At 32.6% G+C, this 27,982-nt stretch overlaps 6 protein-coding genes across 12 annotated transcripts in view; 3 read left to right on the forward strand and 3 right to left on the reverse strand.

Annotated features, from left to right (window-relative positions):
* The first annotated feature begins 466 nt into the window (after positions 1 to 466).
* On the forward strand, positions 467 to 1,353 carry LOC126925234 (60S ribosomal protein L38). Its single transcript, XM_050740621.1, has 5 exons — positions 467 to 518; positions 697 to 724; positions 941 to 1,001; positions 1,088 to 1,210; positions 1,285 to 1,353. The coding sequence occupies exons 2-5, from the start codon at positions 722 to 724 to the stop codon at positions 1,323 to 1,325; spliced, it is 228 nt and encodes a 75-aa protein (XP_050596578.1). The 5' UTR covers positions 467 to 518; positions 697 to 721; the 3' UTR covers positions 1,326 to 1,353.
* Positions 1,340 to 2,864, reverse strand: LOC126919493 (uncharacterized). The gene is made up of 3 exons (XM_050728804.1): positions 2,742 to 2,864; positions 2,526 to 2,672; positions 1,340 to 2,272 (listed from the first exon to the last, which is right to left on the reverse strand). The coding sequence occupies exons 1-3, from the start codon at positions 2,862 to 2,864 to the stop codon at positions 1,487 to 1,489; spliced, it is 1,056 nt and encodes a 351-aa protein (XP_050584761.1). The 3' UTR covers positions 1,340 to 1,486.
* Positions 2,865 to 3,662: 798 nt separating this feature from the next.
* On the reverse strand, positions 3,663 to 7,516 carry LOC126923351 (chromobox protein homolog 5-like). Its single transcript, XM_050736760.1, has 4 exons — positions 7,008 to 7,516; positions 6,120 to 6,396; positions 5,704 to 6,037; positions 3,663 to 5,629 (listed from the first exon to the last, which is right to left on the reverse strand). The coding sequence occupies exons 1-4, from the start codon at positions 7,368 to 7,370 to the stop codon at positions 5,602 to 5,604; spliced, it is 1,002 nt and encodes a 333-aa protein (XP_050592717.1). The 5' UTR covers positions 7,371 to 7,516; the 3' UTR covers positions 3,663 to 5,601.
* LOC126921444 (tektin-B1) lies at positions 6,722 to 10,513 on the forward strand. 4 transcript variants are annotated; one of them, XM_050733169.1, is made up of 7 exons: positions 6,722 to 6,777; positions 8,686 to 8,848; positions 8,945 to 9,205; positions 9,273 to 9,443; positions 9,506 to 9,728; positions 9,799 to 10,022; positions 10,112 to 10,513. In XM_050733169.1, exons 1-7 carry the CDS (start codon positions 6,741 to 6,743, stop codon positions 10,311 to 10,313), a joined length of 1,281 nt encoding a protein of 426 aa, XP_050589126.1. In that variant the 5' UTR covers positions 6,722 to 6,740; the 3' UTR covers positions 10,314 to 10,513. The 4 variants fall into 4 exon arrangements, with proteins under 4 accessions (XP_050589126.1, XP_050589237.1, XP_050589217.1 ...); XM_050733280.1 differs by lacking the exon at positions 6,722 to 6,777 and adding an exon at positions 7,605 to 8,010; XM_050733260.1 differs by lacking the exon at positions 6,722 to 6,777 and adding an exon at positions 8,019 to 8,526 and having other exon boundaries at positions 8,629 to 8,848.
* LOC126918758 (U3 small nucleolar RNA-associated protein 6 homolog) lies at positions 10,357 to 13,010 on the reverse strand. The gene is made up of 9 exons (XM_050727178.1): positions 12,771 to 13,010; positions 12,569 to 12,695; positions 12,329 to 12,469; positions 12,063 to 12,253; positions 11,760 to 11,984; positions 11,339 to 11,684; positions 11,088 to 11,258; positions 10,840 to 11,014; positions 10,357 to 10,777 (listed from the first exon to the last, which is right to left on the reverse strand). Exons 1-9 carry the CDS (start codon positions 12,860 to 12,862, stop codon positions 10,437 to 10,439), a joined length of 1,809 nt encoding a protein of 602 aa, XP_050583135.1. The 5' UTR covers positions 12,863 to 13,010; the 3' UTR covers positions 10,357 to 10,436.
* A 2,577-nt stretch (positions 13,011 to 15,587) lies between these two features.
* LOC126918014 (3-phosphoinositide-dependent protein kinase 1) overlaps positions 15,588 to 27,982 on the forward strand; it is a 403,560-nt gene continuing 391,165 nt past the window's right edge. For all 4 annotated transcript variants that reach the window (XM_050725675.1, XM_050725807.1, XM_050725755.1 and 1 more), the window contains exon 1: positions 15,588 to 15,750. In XM_050725675.1, coding sequence (XP_050581632.1) covers positions 15,727 to 15,750 — 24 coding nt within the window. In that variant the 5' untranslated portion in view covers positions 15,588 to 15,726. The remainder of the gene's footprint in view (positions 15,751 to 27,982) is intronic.

Below are 27,982 nucleotides of genomic sequence, written 5' to 3' on the forward strand. Positions count from 1 at the left end.
TAATTTTAATTAATTAATTTTTGTTTTAATTTATTCTGTTTATTTAATATTGCTAGTTGCTATGTTCTATCCATTTAAGTAGAAACTTATTGAAACTACGATCAATATTAATATTTATATAGGTATATATCTATATTATAAAAAAAATTTTGTATCATTAAATAATCTAATTTAACATTTAATTTAATAAAATTATTAATTTAATAAAATGACAGTTTCATTTAAGGTCCCAGATTTCTTTTTAAGAAATAATTGTTAAATTTTTTACGTAAATATATTTTCAAATTAAATGCGTGTCATAACGATATTCAAAATTTCTAATATAAAATATTATAATATATTATAAAATATTATAATGCATATTAAAAATCATGTATAACATAAAATTAATTGATTATTTTGATTATTGATATTTATTATATTTCTAGTTTCAATTGTGCACAATTTTATATTTTTGTTGCTGATTTGACACAGTTTCATGTGAAAATATCCTCTTCTTCCGGTTATAACTTAACAAGGTTCGTAGTATTTTTGTGTATGATTGTTTAAAATCCAATTTTTCATTAGAAATCTTCTTTTTCTTTAATTCTATATCATTTATGTATGATATAAATATAAACGTTCTATTTATATCATATTTTAAGTGGAGGAATTTCTAGAAATCAATAGAATAAAAGTCTTTCTAATTTGTTCCAGGTGGTTCTAACAGTTTCTGTCGACAATGGTAAGTATCAAATATTTATTGTTAACATAAATGTAGTATAATTTATAGTTGCAATTAATCTAATTTCTTGTATTATGTGTATAATAATGTATTGTATGTAATGTAGTACATTATATATCTCACTAGATGTATTAGAAATGTGTTAAATTAGATTTGCATAACCTCAATGCAACATAAATGTGATTGGTGCAATGAATAACATTAATACTTTTTTAGCCCCGAGAAATCAAAGAAATCAAAGATTTTCTCTTAAAAGCCAGAAGGAAAGATGCAAAATGTGAGTATTTAAGATTTTTTCCATTATTGTTGTGATACAATGTAACATACATATATTAATTTATCCTTTTTATCACAACAATACAGCTGTGAAAATCAAGAAGAATGCTGACAATGTTAAATTTAAAGTTCGCTGTTCACGATTTCTGTACACTCTTGTCATTACAGACAAAGAAAAGGCAGAAAAATTGAAGCAATCTTTACCTCCAGGTATTTATCTGCTTAAACAAAATATATTAATAAAGAATTACAAAAGTATATAATTGTATTATTACATATTTTAGGTCTTCAGGTAAAGGAAGTAAAAAGAAGTGAACGTATGTAATGGATAGAATAAACTAAATTTTTAAACATATGTTGTTTATTTTTCTCCCATCACATAAAAATATGTTTAAAAGAGGTTAAAATAATAGTCTAAAAGAAAGTAATTGTTTAAATTCAAATTTCACATTTTAAATTTATTTTAAATCAATTTTGGTTGTAACTTTACTCAACTGTTGCAAAATTTTGATTAGATATGATGCATGGTTGATTTAAAATGTGTTTCCGTCTTTTAAACATGCATCGGTAAATATCCTTTCTTCTTGTTGGAGTAGTACACATCAACTTTAGTTCATCATATGTGTCTATACATATATTTCCATTATTGCATGTTGGTCTCTGATCATAAGGATATATGCGAGAATAATTAAATTTTGTTTGACATTTTCTTGTAGTGTGTTGTACTTTGTGTTTCAAATATCTCTTTAAAGGACAATACTTTCTTTGACACAGCTGAGTTTGAAGTTTGATATATTGTGAGAACAATATTCCCAATTCATCATAGGTTTCAGATATTTCTGATGTATTATCTGATGAAATACAAATATGATTATTACAAATTAATTGTTCTAGTATAGTTTGTTCTATAATTGAATTTTTACAATTATTTTTCATCAATGAAGTACCAATGAAATTCTTATCTGTTTTCAATATTTTTTCTCTAGCTTCTTTTATTTCATATCTTAGTATATCTATGGATGACTTCATTCTTTTTTCCTTTTTTTTAAGATACCCATTATGTTCATTTAAGTTTATTTGTGATTTCAATTCTTTTAAGTTATCTCTATTAACTGTATTAATTTTAACTGAATTATATATAGAACAATTTTTTATTTTTGAATTAACTTGTAATATTTGATCAATTCCTATTTTAATTGCATTAGACCTATTAGATAGTGTAGAACTAGTGTAAGAATTAGTTGACCTATACAAATGTTTACAATGATTAGTGTATTAATTTAAATAAAGTTTAATAACATTTGTTAATTATTGAAAACCTTTTTAATTTGTTAAAAAATGCATTTGATAAAATATTCGACATGTCAGCTGCAGAATCTGAGAAATATTCTGAATCAGTTAAATTTTTTGTGAATAAATGATAAGGTGAATAACTTGACTTAGAAGTGGAAATTTTGTATTTTTGTGTACTGTCAATAAATGAATCAGTGTTTTCAAATTTAAGGTCTATCAATTTAGAACTGACATTATTTTGTTTTTTAGAATTGTTAATATTTCCTGAATTCCATTTGCACAATAATAGTTCGTCATTCTGTATATCAGATTTTGTTGGAGATAATGGTATTACTAAAAATTTAAGATCTGTATCTGAGAAACAAATATCTTTGTTATTCTAAAAAGAAAAGAACATACAATTAAAAAGTTATGTTCATTGTGAAATTTGATATTAATTGGTTGGTACCTGATGTGAGTTTTTACAAATATTTTCATAATCTTCGAGATCTTTAATGTTCCATTCGTTTGATATTGTTTTAGATATATTTTTGTACTTAATATGAGTCGATGAAAAAGATGGGAAAAACATTTTCAAGGGCAATTGCTTTGTTAGATTGTTAGTAGAGGTCTCTATTTTACTCGCACATGGAGCAAGCAACTTTTTCTTTTCCTAATCATAAATTTTTGCATACATATATATCTACACACATATATATACATAAGTTATAAAAACTAAACTATCATAATTATTTGAATGTGATCATTTTTAATATAATATTTTACTTTTAATACCTGTAAAAGGGTTTTTAATTTACATTTTTGTTCATATTGTTTGTTTCTTTGGCCGTCATATTTTACATGAAATTTTGAAAAATTACATATATTAGATCCTAAAAATCTTCGTTTTTCATAAGAATCGTTTTCCTTTTCTTTTATTATAGAAAATCTGTCATCGCCATTATCTTCATTTTGTCGAATTAAGCTTTATGAACGAAATATTGATACATTATCAATAACTAAACATTATATGCGTATGCTACACACATACTATATATATTATTACACATATTACATTATAAGAACAAAAATATAATGAACCTTTTTAAAATGGAAATGACTCGTCTGTGTATATAACGATAGCACGTTATAAATAAAATTATTAGAATCAAAATGATAAATAAGATGAGAAATATTTTCCAAAAATTCTTAGAACCTGTTTCAGTTTGATCGATATTATTATAATACCTTTTCTCGGTATCAGTTATTCCCAACGTTTTTTTAACTTGCATGCTTTCTGTTATGATAATTACGACAGAAACTAGAAGATTATGAAATGAATTGGCTATAGTACAAGTCACTGTATTTTTAAAAGTAAAATTCATACATGTATTAAAAAAGGTTCATTCGTTATTTATTGGCAAGAATATCGAAATTGCAAAATAAAACATTTGAATCTATTACATGAGTTTACTTTCTGTTTTGTTTACAGATGTGGCATGGGCCACGAGTATGTTATGAAAACATCTAAAAATAATAAAATTTATCAAATACAATATCTACAATAGTAGGATTAATACTTCTTATAATTACAGTTCATAAAATCATAATGATTTTTCGGTATAGGAAGAACACGATAGCGAGGTCGTTAAATATCAATTATGAATGAAATTATTGAAACGCGGATGTTGAGACAAATGAATTAATAGAAATACATTCGAGCAAGGTCGTACTAGAAAACTTTTAATGCAAAGTTAATGTTCTTTTTGTACAATATTGAAATACAAATCTTAAATTTGTAAATATAATTTCGTTCTTGATTCCACTGAATATAAATTTTTTTATTATGGGAAACATACATAAAACAGAATACAGTATTGGCTCGTTAGCACATGCATATTCGGAATCACGTCGTGCACTAATATGGGAAATACTAATTGCAAAGAAAAAGGTACAAAAATTCTATTTCTTTAATTTTGATAACTCATTTCTCGCTAAAATATCGCCGATGGAAAGTAAGCGATAACACAGTTTCAGGAAATGATAGAAGAGTGGGATTCTGTGTCTACTATCGAAAAGCAAGAAATGCATCGAGATATTAACGAGACAATACTGCATAATGTAAGCATGTACTTACTACTTATTGTGTACGACCTTAAATAGTCAAAGCTGTTTCGCGATGGATTAATTTTCGACCTAGCTAATCTTGGCCCATACACTATACCTAATCTAAAATTATAAATTATGAATGAATTTTATATCTATATGTCTTAATTCATGATTATATTGTATACATAATAAAACAGAATAATGAATTTCATTCAAAATGGATAAAATATCATTCATTACTAATATATATATTTTTCTTAATTTCGTCATAATTTTAAAATATTTTATTTTTATATACGTAACAAAGAATATTAATGAATTTATTAATATATATAATATATTGAGCGAAATATAAAACAATTGTAGCATTAAAGATGTTTGATATTAAATTTATATAACATACGTCTTACATGTTTCAGATTTTGTAAACATTTTAGAGACTGAAAAAATCTTTTGTTTTCTGATAACATAATCTTCATATAATACATAATACATTTACATAGTATAATACCATTCGTCAGTATATTTATATTTCAGAACTTTATCTGGACACTTATCGGGGCAGATAGATGTCCACATAAGCATTCAAGCGAGCGAAAGAAATACAACGAAAGTGGGTGAAATACAGAGACTCAATACGATAGATATATATAGATAACTGAGAAGGTTAGACGAAATAATGGAAACACCTCTTATATGTCATATATTCCATATATGCATATGACATGTAAGAGGTGCTTCCATTATTTTATTCAATACCTGTATAATCATCGATAATAACTCAATATCGATAGTACTCCGTGAGCCCTCTGTCCAAGGCTGATAGAGCAATATATGCTTTCGCGGACAGCATTGTACATTCCTAATGCATATGTAATGCATACATTAGCAGTTTTTAATCCTCTCAAAGCATAAAATAAACAAGATTAGAGAAAAACTGCCAAATATTAAATTGCGTCAGCACATGAGTGACGCACGTCGTTATTACAATCTGTTGTATGTAAAATAAATGAAACAGACATAATAACATAACATAATAAATGAACAGACATAACTTTCTCTTATTTATTACTGCGAATCGAAAACTGAGAAAGCAAAAGATATATATTTTTTAATTGTTCCTCATCATGTCATTATACTGTTAATTGTTATTTATATCTTGATATTTCTTGAAAAAGCGAATCACATATATGTATGTAATCATGCTGTTCTGCAATCATTTATTCATCACATTCGTGATAAGTAGCTCTGGAGAAGAAACAATGTAATTAAGTTTAATATAGGAAAACTTTAAATAGTTTTGAAATTATAAATGCAAAAACCTTTGTTTGTCCATATTTCGTCGAGATAGTCTTCTTCCAGGCTCATGTGTAGTTAGTGTATATCTTTTCGTATGAGGACGATTTGCTCTAAGTTCACGTGCTTCTGTAGTTTTAGCTTTTTCTACTTTTTGCATAAACTTAGTGATTAGTTCTGGACAATTTAAGTTTTCTTCTGGTTCCCATGTATCATCTGCTGATGTAAATCCTTTCCAGCGAATTAAAAATTCTCTTGTTTTATTCTTTTTAAAATGTACTTCTATAATCTTTTCCACTTCAAATTCTTTTTGATCATCTTTCCCACTTTTTTCTTCATCTGATGTTACTATTTGTTTACCTATATTTAATTAAGAAATTAAATGTCTGCACAATATGAAATAATTTTTTTAAATTTATGGGTAATATTTGCAAAATAATACCATTTTCTGTTTGTTTTTTAACATTATTTTTAAACTTTTTAGATCTTTTGTCCACTTTTACAGCTTTAACTTTAGGTGACTTTGCAGAATTATCTAATTGCTTAGATTTAGGATCTTCTTCATTTTCAGCATTTTCAGCTAAAAACTCTTCTATTAATTCTAAACAGTTTAGATCTTTTTCTTGCTCCCATGTATCAGAATCTGCATCATATCCTTTCCATCTGACTAAAAATTGACGCCGACCTTTGATTGTACGTTGACCCACAATTTTTTCTACCTAGGTAATTGAAATATTAACTATTATATTCAAGCAATGCATTTACTATATATTGCATGCTAAATTAAATTTTATATAAAAACTCCTTTTTTATATATGCTTTTTCAACTGTTTAAATAAAAGATGAAATGCAGAAAAATTATATTACGAAAGAAAGAAACAAGATAGTTTGGCAATATTAATTAAAAACTTTTCTAATACTCAATTTTATCATAAGAAGTACAAATATTTTGATTTTATACATGACATTTTGTTTCACATTTTTTACGTATTATGCGAAGTAGGATAATAAATCAAGTTACCTATGACTAAACTGTATCATAAATGGCGTTGCATGATTACTAATGCGGCGATATATCGTGAATACATGTAAAATAGTAGGTAAATTTTAAAGTTTCATAGAAACAATTTTTTTTACAAGATGGACTATTTAGCATTCACCTTCTATACTGAAGATCATTCTTGTTTTATTGTCTTTTATAGCAGAAATTTTGTCATTTAGTTAAACGGCTGCTAGTCAACATTGCATACCTAGGAGACGCGTTCTTGTTGCCGTGTAAACATAGTTGTAACACGTACAATAAACACACTAAATATGATGTCTGACTTACCTCATACTCTTTTTCATTGTTTCCTTCCTGTTTTGTTAAGGAAGATTCCTCTTTTTTAAGTCTCTTGCTAGGTCCAGCCTTCTCGACATTCTTATTTTCTTCTTCTGTATCTACAGCTTGAGTATCTTCTACTTCAGGCTTCACAGTAGAATCCTCAGTTGTTTCTTTTTGACTATGACGACTGCGAGATGAACGTTTTTTCGCTGTACTTCTGCGTGGCGACTCTGTATTCTTATTCTCCTTTCCCTTTTTCATTTCGTCGTTGTTGTCGGATATGCTTAAACGTCGGACGCCATTTTCCTCGATACTGCTATCACTAGTTTCAGATTTACTACGCTTGGTTTTCATACTCAATCTACGCATACTATTTTCACAGTAGACAATAAAATTTTTATATTTTCAATAATTTTTGTCCAAAACTTATAAATCGCGCATTATATGCATACTCTTATCTATCAGAACCGGAATGATTTTATACCGAGTTCCCGCAAACAACTCAGAAATAGTTTGGCGCGTTACACAGGAAGTTCTTAAGCACCATATCGAAGCAAAGATTTTGATTTAACGCATTGTGCGAATATAACAACTATATGCATCTTTTAATTTATTTAAACAGTATCAATTAAGTTTTCGTGCATATGAATCTATCGAAGTTTGAATCTTCGAATAATCAAATCTTTTAATAAAAATACCATGTAATGGTAGAATTTTATTTTAAGAAAGCAATCTCATTTTAACCCCTTGTAACTTTTATTGTACAGTTCATTAGTCCATATTTTAAAACGACAAACCTCGTTCACCGGAAATAAGATTTTTTAATGGAAAGTCTTTAATTTAAGATATTGGTATCAGTTTGTTATTTTTGTTTATTTTTCATAGTTTTAGTAGGTAAAAAATTATATTTAAATTTAAAATGCATTTTTGTGATTTATTAATATGAATCGATTAATCGTGTTCTACTTATAATGTATTGTACTTTGTATACTTTCACATTTAATAAAAAGTAAGATGATTTTAAAAATTAGTGGTCCTTTTCGCAAAATAAAAGTTATTTATAAATGAGAATTCGAAAACATTAATAGTAACATTTCGGATGAATAACGGATATTGAGAGATTTCTATTAGATTAATCAAAAAGATACAAACTACGCTTTTACGAAATTATCGTTTATACTTTTAATTATGAAATAGAAACGTTATAAGTTCATTAAAAATGATAGTTTAATAACGAAGATCTATTAAACTTTTTATATACTGGATTAATTTTTCCCTATTTTCTCCAATAAGTTAAACTATTTGAAAAATTATTTATAATTGTAGAATAATTGAGTAGGATAAAATATTATTAAATCAATATTTTGTTACTTTGGTGACCAAACATCAGTTTCTTATTTCTGATAGTATTAAGCTAATATTTTTTGTGTAACTTTGATATATAAACATTAACATTTCTGTTAATTGTTTAAATTATGGCTAAGTCTGTAACTACATATGAAAAACCTTTACCACACATAAGTAAGTGTAATTTAGAATTTTGTCATGTCACAAATATTGATATTTAATTTTGTTCACAATATGTTCTTTACTTATATATTGCATTAAAATGTTATATTTTAAGTAGGAATAAATTATAATTTTTAATTATTTATATGCATGACATACAATCTCTTTATAATAGATTTAGCAGATTGGTATGCTAAACAATGGGAACTTCAGCAAAATGCAGCTTTCAGAAGTGCAGAGGCATTTGAATTAAGAAATACAGGAAAAATTGTTCGCTCAGAGACAATGGTAAAAACAATATGGGATACATACATGAATAATACTCGCCTTGCAGATAGGTAATAATGATAAATAATATAATGATGAAATGTAGATGAATAATTTAAATCACATGTAATAAAAAATCTAAAATTTTATATCATATATATTTATAGAGTAACAGAATTATCACGCTGGAGAGAGTTACTACAAAATTTGCTAGATAAATTAATTGCAGAGTTAAAGTTCTTACAAGATGAGAAAGTTGATACAGAGAAAGAATTAGAAACTTTAAATTATCCATTACAATTAACAGCAGAATGTATTTCCATGAGGGATTGCCGTAGAGGAACAGAACTTACTTATGATGAAGCTGATACAGAATTGAAAAAAGAACTTTGTGTCATTGAAAATATTAAGAAATCATTAACTGATAGGTATAATATGAATACAAAAAATCTATGCATATTTAAACATATGTTTCTGATGACGCATTTTGTGTAGGGTGCAAGCTGCATGGGAAAAATTAAATCGTTTAGAAGAAATTAGATTTCAAATCCAATTAGAAGTGGAAGATAAAGATGAAACTATTAAAATAGAGAAAGAAAATCTTAATTTAGATCGAACATGTGCAAATATTAGCTATAAACCAAATGCATTAAGAACTCCAAAAGGGTAAGAATAAATATCTGCATGCAATGTATGAAATAAATACATAAATATCTATTTTATTGCAGTTCAATACCTTATGAAGCTTGGTTGGAACATTGCCGTTATATTAAAATGTTAGCTGATAATGAATTAAGCGATGTATATAATTTACGAGAAGCTATAAATATAATGCGTGAACGTGCCAGAAATGATATTAAAGCTCAGCAAGACGTAACAGATTTTAGTTTACGGAAAAGAATTTATCAGACACAAAAAGCTAGGAATGAATTAGAATGGCAAAAGCTTAAAGTAACAACATTTGAAAGTAAAATGATCATTAATATTTAATACATGTTAGCTTTAAACATAATATTTTCAGATCCAAAAGGAAATGGAAATTTTACAAAAAGAAATAGTTAGACTAGAAGACGCATTAATGCATAAAATTGATTCGATAAAATGTGCAGAGACAAGATTAGAAAATCGTACTTATCGTCCTGGTTTTGAACTCTGTCGTGATGAAGCTGAATTAGGTTTGAAAGACGAAATTTTACATTTGCGACAAACTGAAAAAGACTTAAAAAGTGTATTGGAAAATTCAAAGTATGTACAATAATGCATAATTTACATAATGATATATTCTATCATCGTGAAATGTAATTATTTTATTTAATGTATGTATTATTTTCTAGAGGGGCATATAATAATTTGGAAAGCTTACTTTTGCAAGTTGATAGAAATTTAGATGATAAACAACATTCTTTGGCAACAGATGTGATGTGTTTAGATATGAGGGCAACATTAAAAACAGGAGATAGAACACGATTGCCAAACGAAACAGATCGTAATATCGTTCTTACACGTATGGAAAAAGAGATACCGCTTGAATCATGAATGAATTGTAATGTTTACACAAATCCATTAGAAAAAACATTCATTCAATATATAAAATGTCTATTTATTGTAGTACTTAATGATGTTTTCATTATACACAATAAACTTATTATTTGCATATGCTTATGTGCCAGTATTAATAATATCTGGTTTGGCTTTAATTAAACTGTATTCTGAAATAAACGAGTCTGTCAATTTTGGTTCTAAAGTTTTTACTGCTCTTCCATGTAATTCTCCGACTTTTTTGGGATCGCCATGTTTCATTTCAAACATAATGTAATCTATCCAAATACTTGTATCATTTTTGCCAAACTGTAAAGTTGACATTTCATTATACTTTCTTACGTGCTTTACTGATATTTCAGGTTGCATAAGTTCTAACTCTATCATCTTTTTGTGTAATTCAAGAAAGAAAGGAGGTTGTAAACAAAGATTATCATAAACTTTCCTCGCCGCTTGTATACCTGAAATAAACAACAGTCATGACACACTACCAAATACAATTTTACAATTTACGATTACATACTTTTTGTCAAAACTAGCCATTCAATGTAAATAATCTTTATGTATTGAGCAATACTTGGATGTGCTTGTAAAGCTGTTTGAAAAACTTGTTCAGTTTTCTCAGGACATTTTGCTTGCACATGTAATATTTTCATCTTCCATAAAGGTAATGACTTTTCTGCAAGAATTTGTGTTGCCTAAAAAATGATCATGCTTATATGTATGTAATATCATTGATATAATTAAAAATAGTTACTAGTATTTTTGTACCTTTAAAAATACAGCTTCAGCTTCTTCTTCCTTTCCTGAGGCAAACAAATATCGTAATCTAGCATGCCAAAGACTTAAGCTATTTGGTATAATTTCAGTTGCATTGCTCAGAATTTCTTCAAATTTTTTTTCTGTAGTTTTATCTTTTTTTTCAGCACTTAACATGTTGATCTATAGTGAAATTATTAATATTAAAGTTTTTAATTTTTACTTTATGCATGTAATGAATACTTATCAGGTACATTACTAACCCAATGTAAATAATATTTTTCTTTTAACTTCTTTGCTTGGTGTGCCTGAGATAGTGCAGTTTTTAATAATTTTCTTTTAAAATTTGGTAAAGCTAAAGATTTTTGTTCATTTATTTCTATTAAACATTCTATATACAAAGACCACATTTCTTCAGTCTTAATTTTTTTGACTGCTGTTTGATAAACTTTATTACAAGATGTTATACGATCTCTTAATGAAGTTTGTTCTGAATTATCAACCTGCATCGCTGTATCACTAAAAGAAGGTTGAATAAGTCCTTCTAATTCTCGTCGTGCCATTGTATCCCACATCAGGGGTTCATGAGTATACTCTTCTATCATATTACTAAAAAGAATTTAAATATTCAAACTAAAGATAATCAATAATTTTAATTACAATCAATATTTTTATTACTTTTACCTAACAATTTTATTTTGTAATTTTTCTGTGTTATTACGATCCTTTGTAATATTTAACAATTCTACTATGAATTTGATATCTCTAATGCGTTTTGATGCTTGTTGATATATGATATATGCCCTTTTTAATCCAATAGACATGTCATCATCAGTTTCTGTTGGTACTGCATTGTCACCATTATTTTCACTTTTCTGATCATTAACTGATGCATCATCTAATTCTAATCTGTATCACATAATTAATGATTAAAAATATAAATGAAAATATTAATAATATATGAAAAATTTATAATATGTGACTTACTTAAAAGCATCAATAAATAATAACTGAGAGGTTGGATGTATATGTAAACCACGAAGAAGAAACTGACGAGCAGTGTCTTTATTTTTATTTTCTTCTAGTTCCCAACATGCAGCAATATGCCAACATTTGGGTTTATCTTGATGAATTTGCAACATTCTGCCTAACATATGACTAACACTGTTTTGAAAATGCTGTCACATTTTATATTAATATTTAAAAGATAAAAAGTCAATAGCTTTAATAAAAAATATAATTCAAATACTCACAACATGTTTACAAAATTTTATGTAGGCAATCCAAAAACGAATATCATCTTGAAATTTAAATATTGCTTCTTTATATAAACGATTAATTTTACTTGTAATAGCATGGTCAATATCTGACTTTTTTTGAATAATACTAAATTTCTGTTGAATAAAAATAATACATGCATATATGTATATAATTAATATGCATTTATAGTTATTACTACATAATCAACTATTTATTAATAAGTAATAACATACACTTCTACGTTGTTTAATTAATTTAAGCAGGTCCGTTTCATACTGTATGTATCTCAAATAGTCTTCTTTAGTTTTTGTATGACGTTGAATTTTATATTCGTATTCTTTAAGTTTCTTTGCAATTCCTCTATATAATTTATAGCAACATAAATAGTTGGTCAAAATAAATAATGTGTTACAAAATATAACCTATTTCACTCACCGAATTTCATTTTTATCAAAAAGTTTAATCCTTTCCATATGTTCTAATTCAGGAATCATATCCTCGCATCTTTTTTCTACAAATTCTGCCATTGTTACTTCTTTTTAATTAACGAAATATAATGTAATATAATAGGGAGATCCTTAGCACATGTACACTAATAACAACGATCATCCAATGCGTACTAATAACTAAACCACACCGTCCAGCAATACGTATTCAATAGTGAACCATAGACAAGGGTTCAAAGTAGATATGACTTCTTATGATACTTTGTGTTTCATGCCTGAAATATCGAACGAAAAGGCCCGTCTTACGCTCTCTGCAGTTTACTCATGTTCTGAAATGCCGACCTCGAAAAAATCACAAAGTTTTTAACGTTGTTGGAGATGTTATTAATCCAAAACATTAGCAATTACAGACATTATAAAATAAAATAGTGTAATTAAATTGATATTGTAATCGAATTAAAACAGTACTTTAAGCTTATACTAGACAATAAAATAGCGTTTTGTGTGTGCTACTATACTAGATTTATATATTTAATAATTAATCGTTAAACAATAATATATGCTGAGAATTAAGTTAAGAAAACGTAGAGCTTGCTATAAGATATGAGTTGATGAGTTGTAAAAATTAAAAATTTTGTAAAAAAATTTCCAAAAATCTATAATTATAAATTGAAATATTATATGAATTCTTCTCCTTTTGAAATGGGTAGTAGTTTTTGACTACTAGTCAACTGTTCGTCTATTATAGTATTGTTATTTTTCTCAAATCTTAATTTTATGCTTTATTTTTAAGTTACTTATTTTCAGTTTTTAATTGCGTTATTATTGTTATGTCTTACTTTTAAGTCTTAATTTTAAGTTGTGTCGTTAGTTTTAAATACTACAGTCAAGTTTTAATTTTAAGTCGCATCGTTTGTTTTAATCTTTAGTTTCAGTATATTTGTGAAGATGGACTGTTTGATCATTGATATATGTATCTATCCATAAAAGTAAAATTTTGGTGATCTTTTGCTTTTTTCGCCAGTTTTTTGTTTTTTCTATTGAGCGTAATTTGTCTGCTTGAGTTATCGATAAATTGTGTTGCGAGTTTCCAATTTTGAATTGGACTACCTATACTTGATAATATATTTTTTTTTTATTTATTTCTTTATATTCACAATTTGTTCAATTTGTACATTTGGTAGAATTTTTTAACAGTTATATTAACATGTTGATGGCTACCCCCGGCGGAGTACCATCCTCGCGTTTGCAAGGTTATATCCTTTGTGAGGTCTGCTGGGTATTTCCTTTTTAGCCTTCTTTCCATATTTAAAGTGTTGATCTTTTCTGGTCATTTTTATGTTTCAGATATATGAAACTAGAATTTTATTTGAAATTAATTAAAAGAATTATTTAACTATTATTGTATATTCATTTATTATTTTAATAATGTGTAATGATTTCCGCAGTATTGCAGCGGGATAGAATTCTATACACTTTGTTGCAATTTTAGGATATTTTGTTCTATATTTTATCTATAATTTCATGTAAGACATTTGTTTTAATTCAAACTAGTACTGTACTGAATCGATAACGTCGCATGCGACATGATAATGGTTAGGTAACCCCTAAAACGTAGGACTCGAAAGAGCATTGAATTGCGTCTATTCTTGTACCTTGTCTGTAATGTCACGTCTATTCTTGTATCTCATCTGTGGTGTCATTCTCGACTGTGTGGTCATACGTTACCGATTCAGTGTAAAATAAGTTTACAGTATCATCACAATACTACAGTTCTGTACCGCGCTCTATACTTCGTCGGTGATTGTAATCTTATTCTTTGCTGAATCGGTAATTTTGGAAATAATAGTACAGATAAAGTATAGACATTGGTACCGTGGTACCACTTAAAGTGTCTCTAGTAACCCTGAGATGAGAGACAAGAAATGCATGGGGGTGTTAGGTCTATCTTACATCTTGCTGTGGTTTGGCGCGTTTTCTTCAGTCGTTCTGTAACCGTAATTTTAAATTACTGAATATATCTTGCTAAGACGTTTATTATATAGTAATAAGAGTTTTAACAAAGTGAATCAATTAGTTTTATTAAAGTTTGTGCATATAAATAAATATTTAAATACGTTAGTGGGTGTAATAATTTCCCGTCGTAATGAAATGTATCAATGCACAAGTAGTAAGTTATCAAAAAATTTCGGTACGTGGTATGCAATTTATTATTGACGAAACATAACGTTGCATGTAAAATTAAGTTAGCTGAAATAGTTAAACTTCCATTATAATAATGAATAGTACTGTGTGAATTAGTACTGCATATTAAAATATACATACGTTTACATTTATATACTTAACAATAAATATCTCAGTTTTACAGTAAACGGTAAATATCTATAATAAATGTCATACTTATAAGAAGTCCTCTCTCTTTTTCTCCCTCTAAATTTAAATTTTAATACTACATACTAAAATACATGTACACGTACGTCTATATTTATAAACTCAATAACATATATCTCAATTTTTGTAAACGGTAAATGTCTATAATAAGCGTCATGGCTATAAGAATTTTCCTCTGCTTTCCTCTCTCTAAATTTAAAATAGCATATGCAATTATTAAGCCATGAAATATCTCATTTAACAGATCTTTAAAGTTATTTTTATCTATAATAAAAGGGGAAAAATGATACATATATATATATATACTTTATTTCAGGATTCAGTGCACTGCGATTACACTACCCTTAATTATCGAAGAGTTTCGACATTGAATGTAAGATGGCGGCAGCTATGGCTGCGGCGCAAACGAGTCGGCGATCGACACGGTTGTGCCATCCATGATGGCTGAGACAGTTTCCGAGATTTCGAGCACGGTGTCGTGAGTACGTGTTCTCTTTATCGCACGTTTAATCGCTAGTGAGGCTCATCTGCAAGACAAAAGGATTCCGGAAAGAATGACAGACAGTCCAGCGGCACTCGTAAGTGTTGTCACTGTCTATTAAATTTTCTAGAGTGAAGTATTTGGGACCCTCGATGTCCGTTAGGTTACCCATCGAAGAACATGCGCACATCTAGGGCTTCGTTCGCGTTTATGTATCGGTGATCGAGCAATGATCGAATTCGTTGCTTGCTGCTATTTCACCTCTTTCTTAACTCGAACAGTAGGTAGGAGCATCTGAAAGAACTGATCACGATGGGGACGTGTAGTCGGTGCAGTACACGTCCGATATGTTGTAACGCGCAAACGCAGGACAGAGGTTCGTTGCCCGTTCTCGTTTGACGTCACTAGCTAATAGTGGTTGTCACCTGTTTCTGACGGCAGTGACGTCACCAGTAGTTGTGACGTAACCGTAAAAATCGATAGCGGCTTTGTTTACCCTAATGCATGATAAGATACGTTAGATAACTTATTCCAACGCATAAATAATACTTTGACGCCTATATTTATTCTAATTTTACTACTGCATCCACTGACATTGTTCCAATTGACGTTCGTGACGATACTATCACGTTTCACGATATTATGTTAGTCCTCCATATTGATTTCGCGCTTAGACACCTGCTGTAAATTGTGTTTATGAGGCATTTATTGTACCACAGTTATGAACATCTGTTATTATCATTGTTATCTACGTTTATTCATTTGTTTCAGTTTTCTATTTCTAACAAATTTACGTATATATTATTAAATCATTTCCTGAATAATTTTCTCAAATTATCTAATTGTACCGTTGCCAAGTTTCTCGAGGTACTTTATGATTACGTAATATTTCAAGACTAAACTAACGAAATTGCGAAATGAAAACGAAAGACAAATATCTCGAATTACAATCCAGTGAGTCAAAACCCATTCGTATTTATGACGCTCATGTATATGATAAGAACGTAGTACATTCTTAAAAGCAATTTCAGTTGCATTTAATAGAATTTGCATTTGAAAAGACGACCTTGGATGACCATGATCTAACATCTTGTTGTTACAGGGAAACGATTGTTCCCTCTGAAATTCGTTTACGTCAGTGTCTCCAAATCTATCTAAACCTAGTTGCTGATTTTCGAGTAATGGCCATAGCGCTCGATGCCGGTCGACACGAAGAAACAAACGAATAAACAAGTCACGCAAAGTGGCATTTTAGAGGCAGCCTTTTCCCTTGTCATTTGTTCCAAGTCCGCACGAAATTGGACTAGCCGCACTTCGCCTCCATATTTGTTTTTCAATCAATGCTTTAAATCGAGAACAATTTTTCGATGCGAATTTGCAAGATACTCCTCTTCGTTTGACTTCTTTAAATCGTTAAATCAGCGTTATAAAAACAAAATAAATTTTATTCTCGCTATAAGACCCTTTCCAACGTAATTGGTCGAATCAAAGAAAATGAACGAATTTATCACTGATGAAAAGGAAAGGAGACGCATTCAGTCGACTTAGAATAAACATTTGAGAAAACTATTATAATCTGATAATCATTAACGTTCGTCCAATTTAACGCTTAATTTGCATCGTATTAATAAATATATCTATTTGAAATATTTAGACGATTGATAGTGAACGTATTCATCATTTTCAATAAATATTTCAATTAGAATATCAATTACAGTTATTGCTTTTTCATTGGAAAACTTTTTACATAAATGGTATACATTTCTAAAAGGTTCATTCACAGCGTGCGGTGGTATAGTTAGAAATAAAAGCGGAAATGGGTTTGGTAAGACCGACAGCGATGTAACCAGGTTAGAATGCTTTTATCGTCGAATTAAATGGTCAGGAAAAGCCGGAAGTGCAAACACCGTTTCAGAGGAGTATTTAATTTTGTATACAGTCCGCGCTATTTATTCTACTCCATCGCGCGCATCAGGCTAGCTCGAAAAGTATCGCAACACATATTCCACCGGCACTAGAGTCTAGATCGTGGCTTTAATTTTGAATGTTTCGTCTTTCTCTTCCCCTGTTATCCATCAATGCGATAAGCTTTCAAACTATGCGTTGGCTAGCCAGTTCCAAAGTGTAGCAAGCATATGTAATATCTTTCTCGATTGTTTATAATCGAATAGTTCGCGATCGAAGTAAGTTATTCATTCCGAATCCATTTTTGACACGAGGCTTATGATTAGACAGCAGCCTTTTATGTAAATTCATAGTTTTATAAACATATTTAAAGATGCAGAAGTTGGATATTTAAAAAGAAATTCATACAATTAATATAATAAATTCATATAAATCCGAGCTGGTGCAGTTGCTCGCGTAGAATATAACATCGCATAGAATTAACAAATTCTTTTGAGAAATTGTTAAAAAATACACGGGACAGGATTGACGCGTGTAGTTTTCTTGAAACGATTTCATAATGGCAACGAGAAACAAAACGTGGACCACGAAAGCAAGGCGAAATCGATGTAATTATTAGTTTATTTGTTTACGGTGTTTGCCTTAGTAGAAACAGCCAATGTGATCTAATATCTGTTTTATCCCTGCACGAGGAGAAGCCGTTTCAATCCCGTGGCGAGATAGGATCATGTAGCGGCGTGCGTCGCATTGAATGGCTGCAATTGTGCAGCTGCAGTTCAGTAACGATTATTGGTGTAGGTACATGTATACCAATAATGTTAACGAGACACCTCGTATATCGTCGTTCACCCGCGTTCACTCGTCCCACGACATTCGTGATTTCCCTCTATTACGATTGTTCCACGACCTCCCTTCAGTTTCCTTTTTCCTTTTTTTTCCCTCGTTTTACTCCTCTTTACAGACTGCTATTAGTTAGGTATTATAAATATGTGCGTTTCTCCATGTAATTCTCTAATGTCCTCGGAGATATATTTAATTGAACGATGGATAGCTTAAATGGATTATAATAAGGTGTTATTAGAGTAGAATAAGTCTTTCCTTTTTATCGCCACTTTTGTTGAAAGACTAACATTAATCTCCCATTTTCTCGAGCTCTTCCAGTAATAATGTCCAGACTCTACATACTAAGATACTACTATTAGATACTAAGTATGTACAGTGGCATAGTATGTAACTATTTCGGAAACAGAATACACTGGTTAAACGTCATGGGCGTCCCCTACCTACGCAGTTCTAATTCTTCGAACTTTTATAAATATTCGCACGAACCGAATATTCTGAGAACGTAAAATAAATTTTTCTGAGAATCCAGCAACACGTTCGTTCCGAAATGAGAAGAGACTCGAGACTGAATACAGATTTCTTTCTGGAAGCGGGAGAGAAATTTTTCAGGGAGTAGCTAACCATATTGACCCCTGTAGTTATTGGTTCGTCCGAAGGGGTTTTTAGCAGCACGTAGGGGGTTTGTCGAGCAAGGAGCAACGCGTTTCATCATCGATGGTGGCTGAGCAGCGTGTTTTGGCAAAATTACGGGCGACTTCCCATTGTTTGGACACCAGAAATTTATGATTACGAGCTGCGCTCGCAGCCATATTCCGATTCACATGCCGAGATATTGATCTTAATTTGAATCTACTGGGCGGCGCCTTAATTCAGATCAATTGGCCCACTAATTAATTCGAGAGTAACGACCAATCGCTTGCCATACGAATAATTAGGAAACACCATTATCGAACTGCTATCAGCCTGGAAAAAAATTAAGCAACTTTTTATAGACCTTACGCGCGGGATGATGCTTCCTAAACTGAATGTAATCAGGAGGACGATGAAGGGATTAGTTATGAAAATATACAGTTATCGTAGTAAGATACAGTCTCAGAAATGATGTACCGATGAATTAAGTTGCGATAGATGTATGGTATAGAATGACGTATAGAAGTAGAAATCGCAGTAAACAACGTTGATAAGGAATATGTAGGAATTTGTTGCCCAATTGCGTTCTTTTTGCTTTGAAAAATTGTCAAACTGTAAGGAAAGTATGGAAATTTATACTTCGTAAAAGTAGTTTCATTGATTTGATCAAAATTGGAAAAATATGGTTGGAATAATTGAGAACGCAATTGGCTGGCAAAAGGGTGAAGGGTCGAAATCCTTTGTTTAAAATAAAAGCGTCCACTTTCGAGGAAGAAACGGTAATGTAAACGATCGTAAATCTATCAAAGTATCAGGAAGATTCTTGATGCAATTGGTAATGTCATGCGTTGCGTGGAGGATCCTTAGCAACGCTATTTCTTTTTTAACAGATCCCGAAATATATGGAACTGCCGAATCATGTTACGAATATCGAGTTTCTAGCAAGTTACAATTATTTACGATGTTATAATTTTTGGACAGGCGTGGGATTTGAATCTATCGCTGTGTACATATTATAGGCTGCAAAGTTCGAACGGTCTCTCTCGGTTAGCAACTGACCAAGAAATTGTGTTTTCCTTCGAGAACTTATTTATCGGTTCTCCGATTGTCCGATGAGTAAAGACAGCTGCGTGAAATTTGTTGTCCCGGTCCATTGAATTACGGATCGGTTGCATTTTTAAAAGTATTTCCACCTTGCGCCCACGCAGGAACCATGGAAAAATCGGTAGCGAAAAATAATTCAACTGCAGAATTTTTCTCCTCGTTTTCTGTCCGAGGATTTTGATGACCGAGTCGTGGATATATTTGCAAAGTATTCGTGTCCTTTCTTTATTTATAAAATATTTTTATCCGCTCGATATTGTAGCTTTTTTAACTGAGTGGGTGCAGAAATTTCCTCGTCACGATCTAAAATATTCTTAAGCGACGAGTATATCGTGTGTATTTATCAAAGATCAGGCTAAAGAAACATCCTGCGTTTGCTTTATTAATGTCGTTGACAGACACTTGCTACCGACGAATAATTCCGCAATGATATCGTTACTTACGAAATGTTGCTACTTCTGCTAATGTTCATTTCGAAATTTTACATCGGTACTACGAAATTTTTAATGTCTTTGGTTGCAAATCAATAAAATTTCTTTCCAATCTCTATAGTTGCAGTACGTTTTTTGTTACAAGCTTACGAATTCCTTAATTTTCCTACAAAATCACATGTATACTCGCGCTAATCCAAACAAGAATTTATCAACAAAATTTCCAATTAAACTCAATCCCATCAAGTTTAAAATTCTCAGTTCATCATCGGATACTCACTCACTCCTTCGATCACTCGTTTCCCTTTCATGGTCCAATGCCCAATGTACCAAGAAACTAATGCTAATCTCAGAGAAAAACGATCTACCAACACGCTAAATCCTCCTTCATCTTAAAATTCTCGTCTCATTGTTAAATTGTAATCCACCTCTTCGATTATCCGCTTCATGATCTTTCTTAACAAGATTCTCAATCACGATAGAATCTCATAGATACGTGCACTTACGTTTCGAATCGCTCCTCCTATGTATACGATCCTGTACACGATTTTCGCAACGATTTGTATTATTTAATTTAAACGAAGTCGCGTTACAATTTCATTTGCATAACCGGTCGCATTATCCGTATGGACGTGGCTCGTATTTTCGCGCGCTCTACGTTAGATAACGGTCGTGACAAAACGATACCGTGCGCAATTAAAGGAACTTCCGAGAAACGAGCGCATAGATCGTTCGGTTTGCCACGATGTCCGCTCGAGGGTAACGAAAAGAAGCAGCGTCTTTTACGCTGGTAGATTCTCTTACTATCTGAAGCATCGTTTCGTGGCTGAATTAGAAACTGCACTTAGTTTTCCTTCGGTGAAAGATACCGGGTGGTTCCGCGTCGTCGTCGAGAGACAAATTGCACGACTGGATTAGACGAATGTCTGTGAGCGATCGCGGCCAAGACTTCCGTTCGAAAAACCTGTTTCGAACCAGTTTCGATCTCGCGGTTTTACTGTATTTTTCAACCGAGCTCGCGTCTTCGGGTTCCTCCACTTGCCGTCAGGTGGCGGCACAATACTCGAATTTTCTTGTTTCCTGACAATAAACAAATAACATGATACTCTTGTCTGTTATTTATTTTTGAAATTATTATCGTAGCGTTTATTTTTTCTTATGTTTCATCGTAAAAATTTCAATTCGTGTATATCGCTAAATACCGAAATAAGCAACCATGAGATTCGTTTTTCAAACTTTTCGATTTATAAGCTTAAATATCGTATGAAAATTCTTAACTGCGATTGTCTGAAACTCGCTACCTTGAGTACTTTAAACAGGCTTTAAAAACAGATCGAAGCTTCGAGTTGTCACGATCGATTATGTATAATACGATAAAATAATCATTCTTCATTTGTGCTTCTTTCTTCGTTAATCTGGGATTTAGTAACAAGGAATTTGTAGAGTCACGTATCGCGTATTCGTAGAGGCGATAGCAAGTATCGGAAAATTTAATTTCATTAACGGAGGTTTTACGCCGAAAGATAGAGCTATTTTAACCGATTGACAAAAGGCCAATTTCATCGATGTTCCGCAATCGTAAAATCGATATTATCCGCTATTTAGCCGTGACGTTTCGATTAAACTCTCCTATCGAGTGTACAAATATTTTCCTCATTTAGCGTGCTGGTCTGTAACCAGTGTCTGCTGGATAATATTTACATCGGCGCGGCACAAAGTCCAATGAAATCATTACCCGAGACGTCTGTCTCTCTATTTGTCCGTGGCCGACTTTTCGTTCGCTATTTCGCTGAATAATACCGCGTTTATTCTCCTACGTGCTCACGTTTGCCATATAATAAAAATGAGATCCGTCTTGATTTATAGCTCTGATCAGTGTATCTTCAACACTATCATGACACAAAAAATTGACGTTCAATCGCGCGAATCTTATATCTAGCGTGTAGTTCTTAGTTTGGTATCGGTTACTTTTGATTTCAAGGAATATACCTGATTTTACGATTAAAATTAGTCGAAGTTAGCCGAGATATCTTTCTTAAAGTATTATTTATTATTTTTATTCAGCGTAAAAAAACACAAGTACGATTATTTATCAATGATACGAACTGCATTAAAAGTGCAATACAAATGTGTTAATCGCTGACGCGTGTTGAAAGCACGAAGGGAAGGTAAAGGTAAAGGTTAACGAGTTGGCGAGTTGCGTGCTGCACGTGTGATCCTTGGGGATCATCGTTTGACCGCGAATTCAACCGATATAAATGCGTGTGACAAGCGTGATCCTCTTCTTACTGTGCGTTGTTACGTACGCTAGTCGGTATTTCGTAAGTATCATCGTGCTCGGAATAGCAGAGTCAGTGAGGAAACGCCAGCTTCCAGCGTGACATCATTTCGATAGGCAGAGCTGCTTTCCTGATCATTGCTGTCGTCAAAATCGATAGTTCGAAATTATACGAATCCTCGTACGATAAACCGTTATATCCACTATTGACGAAAGGTAGAAAAGAGAAGGAGGCCAGTGTATGAATAAATTTACAAACATTCGTAACCATTTTCTTTTCGAAACAAAAGCCTCGGTTTGCCAAAGTTTTACCGTAAAGTATATTTGAATCGATGATTGATCGTATCGTAAAAGTGTAGGGATGTTAGGAGATTCGTATTGAGATTGAAATTTAAAGGTTCAGATACAGGTAGGTTTTCATTTTAATAGAAGGTTGGAAATTAAAGATTTAAAATTTTAAGCGTGTTTCGTTATAATTATTAGAGAAAAATAGCTCGTTAGGATTTCTAGCCGATACTGACAATTCAACAACATAGATTTCTTAACGATTCGCACAGTACAAGCGAGTACGTCGTTAAGTACTTCCAATTAAGTATCCTCGAGTTCGGTCCTTCAAGTCTCATTTTTCCTGGAATTATTCACTCGGTTCTCTGCGTAATACTCGTTCGTAACAATCGAGCGTAAAACAGCGGAGACTGTTCAGAAGAAATTGATTCCTTCTAGGACGATAAACACGATCGATCGGGGGAAGGGGGTGAAGCGGGCGTATTAATTAAATGGTGGATTAAACAAAACGTGAAACGGAATGTGGACAAACGGAATGGAATACAAAAAGAGTGAAAGGGAGAGGAAGAAGGGAGAGAGAGAGAGAGAGAGAGAAGAGGGAGAAAGAGCGCTCGACAAGACCCCGCGGTACGGTTCAAATAAAATACAGCAAAAACGTCGCGTGAATCACGTGGAAATATGCGTACACAGTATGCCGTGTCGTTATATCGTTTTTGCCGGATGGCGCATTGTGTAGTACTTTGTAGTCACGTTGCATGTTTCCCAAACGTCACAATAGCCGTACGCTCGCGTTCGCATGCTACTCGTTGCTATGTATTTCGAACAGTTCCTAAATACGCGTCAATCCTTGGCTCGTGACAAAATATCGTTGGGTTTACACTTGTTTATTCTCCGAATATACGATGCACGAGCAAACAAATGTTACTCGTCGAATCGAGCTAAATTTATTAAAATTTTTCTAACGGAGGACGAAAAATCGTTCAATTTCGTAGATAAGAGGGTAAAGAGATGCGTTTCAATGTATTTAGCAAGAGCAACAGACAGATGTAAGTCGTATAGAAATCAACTTGATTGATTGAGTTTTCTGAAAATTTCTTAATTTTCGTATCGATATTTAATTTTTTCAGAAATCGAACGACTAATCTCGATAAAGTTGACCACTTTGTTCCCTAATGTGGTTTGCGTGTCTCGGTAAACGACTGTTGCTAACGTGGTAAAACATGATTATTACAAGAATTACTAATATACAAATATCGAGTTTTAAGCTTGTTTGGGCTCCGTGTAGACGAGCGACTTTTTCACACTGCGTTCTCGCTTCGTCGTTTTTAATTGTGAAAACAAAGGAAAACGCGTGACGCAGCGAGAACGTAGCACCGTAAAGTCGCTCGACTGCATTGGCTTTTAGTCCGCCACTGTATATGATCGGAATGAAATTCTTCGATAGCCAAACCAAACAGGACGAAACGCTGTTCGCAATCTGGGTGGCTCCAAGTCGACTGTCTCTATTTCGACCTTTGATCTGAAATCTTGGTCAATAACAATTTGAACCGGACGCAAAGGAAAAGATTCGCACGTGGGTTGTTGTGTTAATCGAAAAAATTCATTGAGAGAAAGTTTAAGGACTACGCGTTACGTACACGTATGGCGTAAGCGTGGAATTTCGAAAATGTTGCGTGCTGTTTTAATGCAAACGCGTTCGCCGCGGGACAGTTTTTGTGACACGGTGTGTCATGCAGCGACGTACAACTGTTCTTTAGACACCATGCTGATATGTAACAGTATTACATGCAACACATGGGGCATGACTAAAGAGGTTGAACCGCAGCGTTGGAAACCAGCGTTTCCATCAGCTTATGCATGCCACACGGTACCGTTCCTTCTGTTTCGTGTTAATAATTGATTTTACCGCTGTTTCTGTAATAAATACTCCGTTTTCTTCTTTGCAACGCATGTGCATTCAGTGACACGACAACTTAAGCGTAGGGACAAGAGATGAAATCTTCGATTTCACTGACTCCGAATGCCTTGGAATTACTCGATACGTTGGATATTGGCAACAAGAATATTACCGTATCAAGCTTATACTGTTTTTCGTACCCTTGACACACTCCTTAATTTTGTCTTCTCTTGATCCCAAGAAAGGAGCACTAGACTCGTGGTCGATTAATTAATTCTCTACTGGTATCATTAGATTATAGGTAATACTCGATGTTAGGAATTGCAGTTACCGTAGTTACATAACTCTAAGTCGTTTGGTTTCATTTTGAATTCTATGCTTCACACGATAAAGGCTATCGTTTATTACGTAAATAATCTAGCCATAATCTAAGCTAAACATCGAAAGCGAAGTTGATCAATTCGCCTTCTGAGAGGCTCTTAGTATGCTCCATAATAGTTCGGATATCGAAGGCTCAGCTACGATTTCGTACATCTGAGTTCGTATTCTGTACCTTCATTCACCCAGTATCTTTTATATCATGATCTATCGAAATACGTTACAACCTTCTGGATCTCATGATTGTAATACAAAAATCAAGAACGTCTATCACCGCGTGCTGAAACTTAAATGCAACTTTGTAGGCATCGTTTCCCGTTTCATGAACGGTTGACGACAATGGCGTTCTCGTTAAGGATGAGAGAATGTCCAGGATGGTGTAAGAAACCGGGCCAGATGGAATCACGGCGAGAGAGGCACGCAGCGTGTCCTGGTTTCGCGTGTGCCGCGCCTCGATGACGTGTCCACGCGCTGACTCGTCTCCTTGTTTTTGTTTTCCGGCGGCCGTCGTGCGGCTCAGCGCCGCGGCACGCTTTATGCAACGCCTCCGCAGTCCGCGATGAAGCTCTCGTTGCTTGCGCAACATACGCCGATCGCGACCCGCATGATTCACGTGCAAACGACGCGACGCGGCGCGTTGCCCTCTTCTTGCTTTACGCTCTTCCTCGCTTTGCCCTGTAAACCGATCCAGTTTGTTTACCACGCATGTACTTGGTTTCGAGCGGCCCGGAAGCTCCAGCCCAACTGGAAGTTTAAAGTAAATAGCAATGGGTGGTGGTGATGCTACTACTCCTGCAATGGGATTTTTAACGCGAAATGAGAAAATTGCAAGATCGTGACAATTTCTTTGAGCTTGGAACTTTCGTTCCTTTTTGCAGCAAAAATTTTATTATACACTGTGTCTTGTCAACTTTGTTCACTCGAAGTATCTTTGTTATCTTAAATAATAAATGAAATTGTTACGTTGCATGGTTGAGAAACAAAGGATTACATATTATAATAAAGGATGTTAATGACACTTTTATAGGTAGGATTTAATGTTATATAGAATTTAGGATAAACGTAGCTTAACCCTCCAATTAATCCTGCGATTGCCTCGAAAGATATTAATTGATACGAGATAATTGCCATTTTGATATAAACAGCTCTTTTGGAGATCCTTGAGTGTAGAGATCTTAACGCGTATGATTGTTTCTTCTGGTGTTGATATTTCATAGAACAGTCATCCGTTATGCTATCGTCTGAGATAATCTTCAGAAACAGCGGAAGAAACGATGCTCGGGCTTCCTGGTGCGTAGGTGCAGCAACCCCCGCGTCGCACGCAAACTTAATCTTGTGTGACTGATGAGAAATGTACTTACGCGGCGAGGTTTTAGCTGATGATGTTAGAGCTTTGTTCGTGTAATGGAATTGCTATTTGTACAGTTTATTGGTATACCTTTCCAAAATGAATATTCTACGTGGCGGCGGATGCGGCGCATGGAATTTCTACCGGTCAACCGTGGAAAGTAACCCCTGTTTATTAAATAGACACTTTGTTAAAGCTTGCGCGAAAGAGTTTACGACTCAATATAAATTTATAATCTGCTGGAACTGCGCTCGTAAACGAGAATCACGTTTCCTTGTCCGCGTGTGTACAGCAAGAGTCTGTAAAATGGTTTAGTCAGAATATACCGAAAAGATTGCAACAGTATCCGTACGGAAACTTATGGGATCTTTCTTGCTTCGTAACGCGTTTCATCTCTCCGATCGTAAAGAAAATACAAATTTTAAAAGGCAGAAACGCAAGAAACGAAGCTTTTAATATAATTCCACTGATCCAACATTTGAGAAATAACAAGATTTTTGTTGAATGTTAAAGTTTCCGTATCAGAGCTGGTTTGAAATTTCATGGTAAGCGCAAGATGGATGAGAAAGGATTCTTTAATTTCGAAGGTACACGCTTTATCAAGCCAGCACGTATCAAGTGTGTTTCTGAATCCAGCGAGGGTAGTCAGCCCCGACCTCTTTACAAGATCAGATTATATTACTTATGGCTGTAGAACCTCACGGTCTTGTAAATTTAATCAACGATGCACTTCCGTGAGTTCGCCTCGTGTCGGGATCGATTGCTGCTGCTCAGGAATTTCGCGAAATATCGGATGATATGTCTTGTTCCTTTCCAAGGAGGAAAGCAGCGAGCTTCTTCCTTTTTCTTATCCTTTATTTTTCTTTTATTTTTCCGTAATAAGATCCGGTCGTTTTACTTTCTCTAGTAACACGAGTCGGCGATCTGGCTCGAGGATTCGTTCGGGTAATTTTTATCGATCCGTGTCCGTGTCGGCGGTCGAATGGTTTATTCATTAAAATCACGTCCTGTCTTAAAAGAACCCTTCGAATCGCGAAGACATTAAAGGCAGTAACAGTGAATGATCATACGGAAAAGGTACTATCGCCACGAATGACTCATAGAGAGACAGACACCAACTCTTCAGCAGAAATCTCTCTCTGTCGCCTCTACGATTCCACGTACTGCATCTGCATGTTAAGTTAGATTGGCTTCGAGAGAACTGAACCGTAAGCCACTGGAATATACGTT

This window comes from Bombus affinis, chromosome 1 (genome assembly GCF_024516045.1).
Source record: "Bombus affinis isolate iyBomAffi1 chromosome 1, iyBomAffi1.2, whole genome shotgun sequence".
NCBI classification, from domain to species: Eukaryota; Metazoa; Arthropoda; class Insecta; order Hymenoptera; family Apidae; genus Bombus; species Bombus affinis.